At 38.2% G+C, this 13,410-nt stretch overlaps 1 protein-coding gene across 6 annotated transcripts in view; it reads right to left on the bottom strand.

Annotated features, from left to right (window-relative positions):
* Positions 1-13,410, bottom strand: part of ARHGAP39 (Rho GTPase activating protein 39) — a 350,961-nt gene that overhangs the window by 157,758 nt on the left and 179,793 nt on the right. For all 6 annotated transcript variants that reach the window (XM_074202986.1, XM_074202985.1, XM_074202989.1 and 3 more), the window contains one exon: positions 12,560-12,997. In XM_074202986.1, the coding sequence (XP_074059087.1) occupies positions 12,560-12,997 (438 nt within the window). The remainder of the gene's footprint in view (positions 1-12,559; positions 12,998-13,410) is intronic.

Raw genomic sequence — 13,410 nt, 5'->3', positions numbered from 1 at the left:
AAACTCAAAATAAATAAAACCTTTCTAAAATTAACAAGAAACGGTATAAATAAGTATTAAGGGAAAAATAATTTTTATTATTACTACTACTGCTACTCCCACTACTAATAGCTAGCATTTCTGAGGTGCCTTAAGATTTGTAAAAGTGCTTTACAAATATTACTTTTCAAAACAATCTTTAGAGGCATGATATTATTTTGCCATTTTTATGTATAAAGAATCTAGGTTAAGTCAATTGGAAGTTAAGTGACTTGAGCAAAATTCCATACCTATTAAGTATCAGTGGTCAGAAAGTCTTCCTGCCTCCAGTTACAGTACTCTAGCCACTGGGTCACAAAAATATGGTCTCTAGAGAGTGTTGATATAGGCAGCTTGAATGGTGAATTTCTAAATCCTAATTTCTACTGAACCAGACCTTAGTAGATTTTCTTGTCTATGTTAAAGAGAACAGTCCAGGATTTACAGAGAATTGGGGAAAAGGGAGGGTAAGGATGTATATTTTGCTTTGTAACAAGTTTTACTTATGATTTTAATTATACTACAGTCACTTACGGGAATATCTCTTATTTAGGAGATTTGAACTCATTCTAGCAAACAAAGAAACTAAGGAAAAAACCCAATTCAAAGAATCCACACTGGGTATTCACAGTGACAGACAGAATTCTACCAAAATAGTAGTTCTTTAATCTCTCTTTTTTGAGGAAAGAGTTTATTTCATCTGTTCTCTAGGATCAGTCCTGATTTTTCAGTTGGTTCAACTCATTTTAGGACCCTTTAATTTGTATTGCTGGAATCAATGTGCATATTGTTTTTGCAAACTTCACTCTGAGTTATTCCATATAAATCTTTCCATCTTTTTCTGAATTCTTCATCTTCACAATTTATTGCTGCACAATAAGATTCCATTACACATATTTATATATATATTTATATATCTGTTATTTCTATTTCTATTATATATCAGTTATTCCTCAATTGGTGAATATACATTTGTTTCTAGTTCTCTGCTACCACAAAAAGTACAGTTGTGAATATTCTGGAAATTTGTTTTTGTGTTTGACCTTTTCAGGTTATATGTTTAGAGGTGGGGATCACAAGAAAGTAACTCTTGGCTTTAATCAGTTACCTTGCTTTAATCAGTTACCTTATTTCAAGAGCTATCTAGGGGCATGATTACATTCTAACTGTTCAAATTAAACTACATAGCAAGAATATCCCTTGATACCTGCTTCACCTTAGGTATGATGACTTCCAGGTGCTATGAAAAGTTAAAAATGTAAATACATACATGAATTTAGAAGGAAAATAAGAGATCGATACAGACTCAGACTCTCTGCAACACTCCTTGAAGTCTGCACTTCCCGGTTCATCATTCACTCACTATTTCCCTTATACTTTCATCTTCTTTCTTTTCCTATCACTTTTTAACACTTAAACACTGGACACTAAAGAGAATACAATCTTGCCATCTTTTCTCATCCCCATTCTCCTCAGCTCTATACTAATGGCCCAATTCAACCCTTTCCATTATTCCCACTTTCTCTTCTGGATTTCTTATTTCAAATTCCCTTCCATCCTGTACTGTCTCACAAGCTTTCCACCTCTTATACCTAACTGAGATATTCTGATGACACTAAACCTCTCCACTACTGGCCATACCATAGTTCACCTATTCCCTCTCATTCACATGAATCCTGGGGGCCACTGACCCTGGGGAGGTGGAGAGGATGAGTAAAGAATGCTCCCCTTTGCACTTTCAGACTTTTCCCCCTCCTTCACTCAGTAACCTTTCTTCCTTTGAAGTCTACTCATTCAAAATCATGATAGCTGTAGAATGCCAATGCCTTAGGTCATTTTTCTTTCTTTCTCAAGGGGTTCAATGTATGGCACACTATCTTTCTCTCCTTTCCCATTTCTGTCTTCACTTTAAAGGATTTTTAATATCTAGGTAGATGCTCCCACAGACTCTGTAATTTAGCATTTCCCCAAACTCCTTTAATCCCATGACTTACTCTTTTATTCCATCATAATAGAGCCATATACAGGAATGGTAATGAACTAGATTTTGCCATTAATCAAGAGTGTTTCAGATTTGATTTTTTTCCTAACCATAGCCTAATTTTATATACCTCTCCAATACCCTTTTTTTCTTGAAAACTCTAATTATTCCACCCCTTAGTACTTTCTCAAGCTATTATTACTCCTGCTCTGACTTCACTTTACTCCCTTCTCCAACCTCAACCCAATAGTTCAGTTTTCTACTGTCTTCTACTATTGAATCCCCTGCTTTCTCTTCTAATAGCTGCTCTTGTTTTGCCAAATTTTGATTCCTCTCCACCATATATCTGCTCCACCCTGCTCAGCACCTAAGTTATGAGTTAATGAATGCAGCTGGAGGAAGTCTCCCAAATGTGAAGACTAGGAACATTACAAATTCATGATTATAAAAGCCTTAGTGAAGCAAGGTAGTCCTTTTATTCCTTTCTAATCTAATTGCTTTCATATCTCACTCCTCAAAGATGCTAATCTAAAACTCTTTCCTTTTCAAGGTTTCCTCTTTATCTCCCTCCTATCTTTGAGGATCTTGCTTCTTACTTGACTGAAAAACCTAATGCCATTCAATGAGAGTTCCATCTTTTCTAATCCTTTTTCCCTTAACACCACTAGACATCATGTCCTACTCTCTTCTTCTTTCCCCATCTCTAACATAGGGAAGTCCTTCTCTTTACCAAACACAACAACTACATATGCTTTGTATATCATCCCCTTTCATCCTCTCCAGCAGATTGCATCCTCAATCATCTCTCTCCTCTCATGAGTCTTAAATTTCTTCCTATCAGTTGTTTTCTTCTTTCCGGATTACAAACATGGCCAGTCTCCCTTATCCATAAAAGAAAAAAAAAAATCTTCACTAAACCTGATTATCCCCTCAAGCTATTCTTTTTTTCTCAAACTCCTTGGAAAAATTGCCTGCATTTGCTGATTTCACTTTTCCTCCTCTTGTTCACTCCTCAACCTTTTATGATAACAGCTTGTGATCTCATCACACAGCTGAAAATGGTCTCTACAAAGTTACCAAGGATTTCTCAATTGCCAAATTCGAGTTTTTCTCAGTTTTATGGATTAGGAATTCTTATCCTATGGTCTGTAAACTGGTTTTTAAATATATTCCTTTCATTAACTATTTACCAAAAACATGTAAAAGTTTTTTTTTTAGCAATCATTTTTAAAAATTGTGAGATATCACAAAAAAACTGTCTTCTAACATTGGTATCTTCTGCCCCCTCTCCCCAACTTTTTCACAAACCCCTAACCCTTGCCCAGGAAATGGTGGGAATGAGTGAGAATCTCCATCAACCTTTAACTGGGAACCACCCTGACCATTAGCCACTGTTTTCTGAGCAAGAAGAATAAACAGTACTAAAAGAGCTAACCATCACCCATATACTCCCTCAAAATGAAAAAATAGAACTAAAGACTAGGTGGGTACCAGTCAATCACTGGGGAGTCTATATAGAAAGTGAATGATTGTACTTTTAGAAATTTGATTCATTATTCTATATATTTGGGAAATGAGCTTTTTATCAGAGAAATTTGCTAAAGAAATTTCTCCCCATTTCCTGTTTTCCTTCTAATTTTGGCTGTACTAAGTTTTGTTTATGTATGTGACTCCATGTGATCAAAATGATTCATTTTACTTCTCCTGATGCTCTATGTCACCTGTTTAGTCATAAAGTTTTCCCTTATCCATAGATGTGAAATGGACCTATTTTCATACTCCCCTAATTTACTTAGACTACCACCTTGTATGTCTAAACCATTTTTCTATTTTAACCTAATCTTGATATACAATATGAAATGTTGGATCGTATCTAATTTCTTTAAAACTTCTTTCTATTATGCCCAAAAGACAATAGAAATGTGCATACCGTTTGATCCAGCAATACCATTACTGGGTCTACAGCCTGAAGAGATCATGAAAAAGGATAAAGACATCACTTGTACAAAAATATTCAAAGCAGCTCTATTTGTGGTAGCAAAGAATTGGAAATTGAGTGAATGTCCATCAGTTAGGGAATGGCTGAACAAATTGTGGTGTATGTATGTGATGGAATACTCCTGTTCTATTAGAAACCAGGAGGGATGGGAATTCAGAGAAGCCTGGAGGGATATGCATGAACTGATACTGAGTGAGATGAGCAGAACTACAAGAACACTGTACACCCTAATAACTACATGGGGGTGATAATCAATCGTAATGGACTTGCTCATTTCACAAGTGCAACAATGAGGAACAATTTTGGGGTATATGCAATGGAGAATACCATCTGTATCCAGAGAAAGAATTATGGAGTTTGAGCAAAGACCAAAGACTACCTTTAATTAAAATAAAAAGTTATCTTATGTAATCTTGCTATCTCTCATATTATATTTTTTCTTAAGGATATTATTTATCTCTTAACACATTCAATTTAGATTAATGTGTAGCACACGGAAACAATTTTAAAACTAACAGACTGCCTTCTGTGGGGGTAGGGAAGCAAGATTTTGGGGAAAATTGTAAAATCCAAAATTCAATTAATAAAAAAAGGAACCACTTTCTAATTTTACCAGTAAATACTAAGTTTTTACTCCTAAAATCTTGGATTTTGGGATTTATCACACTGGATTACGTTTCCTACTGTGGGGGCAGCTAAGTGGTGCAGTGGATAGAGCACCAGTCCTGGAGTCAGGAGGACTTGAGTTCAAATTTGACCTCAGATACTTATAATTACCTAGCTGTGTGATCTTGGGCAAGTCACTTAACCCCATTGCCTTGCAAAAAGAAAAAACAACTCCTCAAGTACGTTTCCTACTCTGTATTATGTACTTGATCTCTTCCACTGATCCATCACTATTTCTTAGTCAGTTTCCATGATTATTGCTCTGTGATGTAGTATATAAAATCTGGTACTGCTGGGTCACTTTCCTTTCTTGTCCCCCCGCCATTGATTACCTTGATGTTCTTCCAGATGGATTTAGTTATTATTTTTTCTAGCTCTAAATAATTTTTGATAGTTTGATTGGTAAGGCAATGAAAAAAATTAATTAACCTAGGTAGAATTGTTAGTGTACCTATGAGTAATTAATATTTCTCCAATTGCTTAGGTGTCTTTACTTGTGCAAAAAATGTTTTGTAATTGTGCTCATACAGTCCCTGGGTTTATCTTGGCAGATAGAGTCCTTAGTATTTTATATTGTCTGCAGTTATTTTAAAAAGAATTTCTCCCTCTCTCTCACCTTGACAGAGGTATGTCATTTTGTTAATATATCTTTTTTTTTCCCCAAGGCAAATGGGATTAAGTGGCTTGCGCAAGGCCACACAGCTAGATAATTATTAAGTGTCTGAGACTGGATTTGAACCCAGGTACTCCTGACTCCAGGGCCGGTGCTCTATCCACTGCGCCACCTAGCCGCCCCCAATATATCGTAATAAAAACCATTTTAATCACTCTGAAAATAAAAAACGAATTTCTCCATCTCTTATTACTTGGTTTTAATGGTAGTATGTACAAATGCTGATGATTTATATAGGTTTATGTTCTGTAACTTTGTTAAAGTTGTTCATTCTTTCATAATTTTTAATTGATTTTTTAAATTTAATTTTAAAAAATTTAGTACTAATTACAGTGTAAGTGGTTTCCTTTTAAATTACATGTATTTTATTTTATTCATTTAAAAACTTTATTTTGAGGAATCAATAGGCAATACTAGACTGCTAAATGAGTTCATCACACAAAAAACGTTTATCTATTATATTTGACACAGTTCTCTCTCTCTCTTCTTGAATACTTTTTCCTCTGGACTTAGTGACATTGCTGTCTTCTAATTCTACTTTTATCTGCCTGATTCTTCTTCATCTCCTTTGTTGACTTTGTCTTATTATATAGTTCATGCAATGTTCGATAACCATAATCGTCTACCTCCTCAAAGAATCAAAGGATATGCATTTTCTAAAATCTTCTTCAGGGCCAAACTTGATCATTATATTTACACAGCATTTGCTTTCATTTATTTTTGTCATTGTTTCTATTTATGCATTTGTAACTTTAAGTGGGTTATGCTCATCTATCTACTTTGTAATATTTATTATACTGGTTTCTTGGTTCTGTTTATTTTTGTTTGCAGCAGTTAAATTAAGTTTTCTTGTACTCTGAATTCTTCATAGTCATCTTTTTTTATGGTATGAAAATATTTCATTAGTGGTATGCTTGAGCTGGCTCATCTCAACTCATAAGAGCTGATGGTTCTATTTTTCAGTGTAAACATAAACATACTGAAGCAGGTAAATGTTACAAATCAGGGCCTGCTTTTTTGTTTTGTTGACAATCTAGACTTAAGAAAGTTATAAAGAAATGTTAATAATAAATTTAAAAGTATTTCATACATACATCATTTTTTTCCTTCCAGAGAGCCAAATGTTAAAACATTTGCTAGCTATACTTCTGACTGCATTCATATAGTGTATGATTAATTGTTTAGTTATTATCAATCAAAAGAAATCTATACTTTTCCATTTTTTTGCTACTACTAAAGTGCTATTTAAGATATTTTTGTATATATGGGAGCCTTCCTTTATATCTTTTGACCTCTTTGAGGTAAATGCCTAGGATGGGATATCTGAATTAAAAGACATAGAAATTGGGGGGGGGGGGGTGGAGACAAGATGGCGACAAGAGTGGATCCTGTCCTAGGTGCTCTCTCATAAATCTTTGAAACTAAGGACTCTAACTAAATTTTCGAGAGACAGAAACCACAGAGGGACCCAGTGAGGCAGTTCTCCTACTCAAGGTAACCTGGAAAAGAGCAGAAAGGCTCTGCTCCCCAGGGTCTGAGGGGCAGCCCGCCAAAGGTGTGGCCCACCAGAGCAAAAGAAATTCAGCCTCCCTGAGGCAGCCCCAGGGTGCTGGGAGCCACAGCTCACAGTAGAGGGGGCAGTTTCCTGATCTTCGCCCCAGGGAGCACCAGGCACAAATTGGGGGAACAGCCGGGGGAAACCTCTGCCAGAGCAATCACATGAAGCCCAGCCCTCAGGGCACACAGCTAGCTGCTTGGCCACTGCATTCCAGATCCAGGAAACAGAAGTAGGCAGAGCCCGTAAGAAGGAGCCCCCACAGCATAAGCCCATTAAACCTAGGGTGGGGAGTGAAGAGAGAGACTGCCCAGCTCTGTCCTCTGCCCCTGGAACAGGACTCTGGGGTTCTGACCACATTCAGATCCTGATCGCAGTCTAGGCCCCCCCATAGAAGAGCAGGGCCCTCCCCCACCTCAGCCCTGTGGCAGAGTGGGGCGCTTATGCTCATTCACAGACCAGGAGGGAAGACAGAGCCTCACACACTGAGACCCTTGTAGGAGTGCCCCAAAAGCTCAGGAAGCACCCCAAAACCAGGCCAAGGCTGGGAAAATGAGCAAGCAGAGAAACAAGAGGAATACCATTGAGAAATATTTTGCAAATGAGCCCAAGAAGGATCAAAACACTCAGTCTGAAGATGAGGAAGCACAAGCTCCTGCATCTAAAGACTCCAAGAAAAACAGAAATTGGGCTCAGGCTATGACAGAGCTCAAAAAAGACTTTGAAAATCAAATGAGGGAGTTAGAAGAAAAACTGGGAAAAGAAATGAGAGAGATGCAGGAAAAACATGAAAATGAAGTCAGCAGCCTAGTCAAGGAAATCCAAAAAAATGCTGAAGAAAATAGCATGCTAAAAACCAGCTTAGGTCAAATGGATAAAACAGTTCAAAAAGTTATTAAGGAGAAGAATGCTTTAAAAAGCAAAACTGGCCAGATGGAAAAAGAGATAAGAAAACTCTCTGAGGAGAATAAATCCTTCAGACAAAGAATAGAATTCAGGGAGATTGATGAATTTACTAGAAATCAGTAATCAATACTTCAAAACCAAAAAAAAATGAAAAATTAGAAGAAAATGTGAAATATCTCATTGAAAAAACAACTGATATGGAAAACAGACTTAGGAAAGATAATTTAAAAAATTATTGGAATACCTGAAACTCATGATCAAGAAAAGAGCCTTGACATCATTTTCAAAGAATTACTACAGGAAAATTGCCCTGATATTCTAGAAGCAGAGGGCACAATAGAAATGGAGAGAATCCACAGATCCCCCCAAGAAAGAGATCCCAAAAACCAACCCCTAGGAATATTATAGCCAAGTTCCAGAACTCCCAAGTCAAAGAGAAAATATTACAAGCAGCCAGTAGGGCACAGTTCAAATATCGTGGAGCTGCAGTCAGGATCACACAGGACTTAGCAGCAGCTACATTGGAAGATCATAGGGCTTGGAATATAATATACCAGAAGGCAAAAGAGCTTAGAATGCAACTGAGAATCAACAACCCAGCAAGACTGAATGTCCTCTTCCAGGGAAAAAGATGGACTTTCAGTGAACCATGGGAATTTCAAATGTTCCTGTTGGAATGGCCAGAGCTGAACAGAAGGTTTGATTTTCAGATACAGGACTCAGGTGAAACATAGAAATTGGAGGAGAGGGGGAAAATATGAAGGATTTAATGATGATGAACTGCATGTATTCCTGCATAGAAAAATGACACTGACAATACTCATATGAACCTTCTCAGTTAATAGAGCAGGTAGAGGGAGCTTTTATAGTTGAAGCACAGGAGAAAGTTGAATTCGAAGATAAAATATGGAGTAAAAATGGAGTCAATAGAAAAAAGGGAAATGTAATGGGAGAAAGAAAAAGGAGAGGGGAAATAGGCCAAGATATTTCATATAAGATTTTTCTTTATTACAATGAGCTACTGCAATGATATGGAAGGGGGGAAGGCAAGGGGGAATGGGGGAATCTTTGCTCTCATCAGAGGTGGCTAGGAGAGGAAACAGCATATATACTCAATGGGGTACAGACATCTGGACTAAGAAGGAGAGAGGGGGGGACAGGGGGAAGGGGTGGGGATGTGAATGAAGGAGGAGAGGATGGACCATGGGGGGGAAAGTGGTCAGATATAACACATTTTCCTTTTTACTTCTTGCAAGAGGCTGGGATTGGATGGCCTGTCAGGGACCATAGGGTCAGGTGGATGCTGGGTCTAAGGGGTGATATGGGGGCTCAGGGCCTCTTGGCTCCAGGGCCAGGGATCTGTCTGCTTTGCCACTCAGCTACACTACAGCAGAGTCAGAGTGAAAGGAGAGAGAAAAATATAGTACATGGTAGTGGAGAAATAAGAAAGGAGGGAGTTGCAATCAGCAATGGCAACAGTGGAAAAATATGGATAACTTTTGCTATGGACTTATCATAAAGAATGTGACCCACTCACGACAGAGTTATTGGTGTTGGAACAAAGACTCAAGCACATTTTTATTATTATTATTTTTTTGGAGGGGTGCAGGGCAAATGGGGCTGGGTAGCCCACCTAGGGCAGCATAGCAGGGTGATCCTTGGGTGTCTGGGGCCAGATTTGGGCCCAGGTGCTCCTGGCTCAAGGGCCAATGCTCTGTCCACCACCTAGCCACCCCTACTATTATTACTATTTTATTTTATTTTGGGTTTTTTTCTTTTTTTTTGGTTTTTGCAGGGCAGTTTTTGCATGTCACACGGCTGGGTGATTGTTGGGCGTACAGGGCCAGATGTGGGCTCGGGTGCTCGTGACTCCAGGACTGGTGCTCTGTCCACTGCACCACCTGGCCATACCTACAATTATTACTATTATTTTTTTAATTTTAATTTTTTTTCCTCTCCCCTTTACTTTAACGCTCAAGTGAGTCTATATATTTTTGGGGGAGGGGGTATTTTGTTTACCCTTAAACAAGAATATTTTATTAATGTATAAAAAACATTTGTAAAAAATGAGAATAAACATTAAATATCAATTTGGAAAAAAAACAAAGGGCAAGTGAACTATAAAAAAAAGACAGAAATTGAAATCATTTTCTTAGCTTTTCAAATTGCTTTTTAGAATAGTCAAACTAATTCCGACATCCTTCAATTGTGTATTAGTATTCATGAGGCCTTTTCTGATTCCCCCTGGTTGTCAATATTATTTTCCTCTTGAAATTACTCTGTATACAAACTAGTACCCAAAGAAGAAACAAGAAAATGAATTTTCCTTCTCTCTTTGGAAAAGGTGGAGGGATATGATGGTGAAACACAGTGAATACTGTTTAATCCTTTTTTAGTTCTGTTATAAGGTCATGCTCTCTGGTTTAGGGGAGGATTATATGGAAATTACAGTGAATGAAAAATCCAAAGATATTAGTAACTTTAAAAAGAAATATCTACTTAGTATTCATCAATCCATATGTTGGAACCTTTCAAGCCCTCTCCCCTGAAAATATAAGCTTCTTGAGGGCAGGGATTGCTTAATTTTTCTTGTATCCAAAACATCTAGAACACTGCTTTGTAGATAGTAGTAAATAGTAACAAAATATCTACTGAACTGAATCAAAGCTGTATTTTTATAGATTAGGAAACTAAGGTGCATATGTTCTTAGGTAGGGGGTTAGGAAGCCTAGGATGTTTTCTAGCCTGCACTAATAATTGGTGCAACCTGGAGAAAATATAAGTCCTTCTTTCTCTCCAATCTGGGCCTCAATTTCCTCACCTTTAAAATGTAGGTGAGTTGATTTACTGGATGGTATCTATGGTTCTTTGGGCTCTGTTAATTAAACATATACCTAGGGTCACATAACCCAGGTCTCTTGCTTTCTAGTTTATTGTTCCCTCCACTATAGATCACACTACTCCCCCTCTCCCTAATAAAGGATCAAAATGACAACTGCCCCTGGCCACTTGTCACCTTATATTTCTGATAGAAGACTGAAAGGAATGCAACCACTAATGTGAGTAGGAGGGGCTGTTTAACTAGAGCAAAAGTGGAGACAGATTGCAGCCCACCAGCTGAAAGTTCAGAGAGTCCTGTCAACTACAAAACCAACAACTCTCCAGCTGAGTGCAGAGCTCAGATGGAATTTCCATCTAAGGAAAGGGAGGAGGAGGCAGCTGCCAGGGGCCAGTTCCCTCATGCTGACTCTTATTTGTTTTCTGTTGCCTTTTGGCCTTTCTCTAAGAGAGTCACATGAGTAACTTAACCCACAATGAGGAATTACTGATCCTTTCAGCCAAGTGGGTGCCAGCTGCACATATGAAGAGTTGAGGTTAATCAGAGATTCTTGGGTTTTCCAAAATCTTTGACAAGATTCTGGAAATATTCATTACTGAAATGAGAACAGATCAAGGGGCTGTGACTTCTGGAACAGCTACTTAGGAGACATTTCCACTTCTGGTCTCCAAATTTTTCGTATTTATTCCTCAAAGGTACTTAAGCCGTGCCTGAAAACAAGGCTGGTAGTAGATTATGCACAGGTTTGCCCACACAAAGCCAGTATCCAGTTTGAGGATGAGGGAGAGGGCTGTTATTCTTGTTCTTTGTTGGTATCTCCTGTTCTCAAATTATATACCAACAGTTTCCCCTCGGACAGCATTCTATGGAAACCTAGAAACAGCAGTGGCTAAAAGTGTAATAAGCCTCTGGGGGCTTCTGAGAAGCTGTCAGATTGAGGCCAATAGAATTTAACTTAACATTACTTAAGAACATCTTGGAGTCTTTTTATCTTCAAAGGGTATTACACACATCTTGGTGACTCCATGTTCACTAATGCTCAATTTACAACTGAGAAGTCAAGCACAAAGAGAGAAAAAGTTTCTGAGGAAGACAGCAATAGGTTGAACACTATGAAAACAATGCCCAGCTTCTCAAACTTAATAACGCTCAAGGCTTTAAAGGACTTCAGAGGACATCTAATCTAACCCATATTTACATGTTGTTTTTTTTAAGGGAGGTGGGGTAGATATTTGGAAGGGACAGAAAATAAGCCCATTTCATTTTTTGGACAGTTTGAATAGAGAGTCTTTTCCACATTAAGATGAATTGTGACTCTCTACATCTACCTATTGCTTCTATTTATGTCATCAGAGGCCAAGAAGAACAAATTTCATCTGTCTTCAAAAATCCAAAAATATTAACCATCTTCTGCCTCCTCTGGAAACATACTTGCAAGTAGGGAAATCCCATCAAGAATGAAGAGCAAATAATATGGTATATCTGTATAACTTTGTGGGTATAATCAACAATATATTGTTTATCTTCAAATTAGTAGATGAGGGTCAGGAGGAAGGGACAGAATTTGGAATTCAAAAGTTAAAAAATGAATGTGTTTTTTTGCATGTAATTGGGAAATATTTAATGAACTAAATAAAAATACTCTTTTTACAAATAAAAGCAAAAACAAACAGGACAAACATAAGAAGCACAGGAGAAACTTTATCTCCTACTTTTAACACAAATGTCTTATATCAAGTTGAAATAACGAGGGGAAATGGCTTGGATGCATTTTATGAGTAGTCATCACAGGCTATCTCATTCTCCACCAACAAAAAAGCTAGAATACCTTCCTATAAAGATCTTATATTTGGAGAAGAAGACAGGCTAATACCACCTTCCACTGGTTTACAAATGATTCATGTCTACTCTTGTCACCTTACCTTTCATTCTCTTCTTTCACTGCAGTAAATTGGGTTGACTGTCGATTGGCTCGGGCCTGTTGCTCCTGAGCTTTCTCACTAGTTTCTAGTTCTTGTTCCAAGGAAGAGCTGGTGCTGCCCTCTCGACTGACATTGCTACTGCGTCCAGGGCTGTTTTCTGTTGAAGCCCTCGGGGATTCTGTATTCTGCTTCAAGGTCTGAAGCTTGGCAAGAGGGATGATGTCACAGTTTTGCGGCCGGTGCCATACAGTTCTCTGAGTGGTGGCATTATAATAGTAGAAACGAGATGTGTTTGGATCAAAGAGTTCCCACCATTGGTTCTCATTGGTACGCTTAATCCGTACACCAGCAGGTGGGTCCCATACACACTCGCCTGTGATAAGATTGGCATACATACGCTCTCGTGTTCGAGGCTCGATGATTTCCACCCATTCTAGCCTGGACAGGGAAACACAAAGAAGAGAATGTTTGTTACATAATCAGAAGGGAAAGGTACCCTGAAAAAAAAGAGGAGGTGACATATGCCAGGGAAGTCAAACCACTGACACCACGTTGATCAAATCCTTCCTGTCATCAGACCCCAGTGGCGACATCCTAAGACTCTGAACCCAAGAGCTTTGGGAGAAAAGCAACCTCCACATCACTGGCCCTGCAGCCATCAGAGAGGGGAACAATCATTATGGAGAAGAATATTACTTTCCTTACCAACACCAATTCCAACTGTTGGCTAACTGCAACCAAAGGGAAGGTTAAAGCTAGGAGTTCTGGGAATGGCAGAGCTGCAGTCATTATCCTGGGAAATAACATTCCTACTTCCACCCCCATCACCCAAAAGAATATGGCCTGATTGT

The sequence above is a fragment of the Macrotis lagotis genome, chromosome X (assembly GCF_037893015.1).
Source record: "Macrotis lagotis isolate mMagLag1 chromosome X, bilby.v1.9.chrom.fasta, whole genome shotgun sequence".
NCBI lineage: Eukaryota > Metazoa > Chordata > Mammalia > Peramelemorphia > Peramelidae > Macrotis > Macrotis lagotis.
This window is presented reverse-complemented; position numbering and strand designations above follow the sequence as displayed.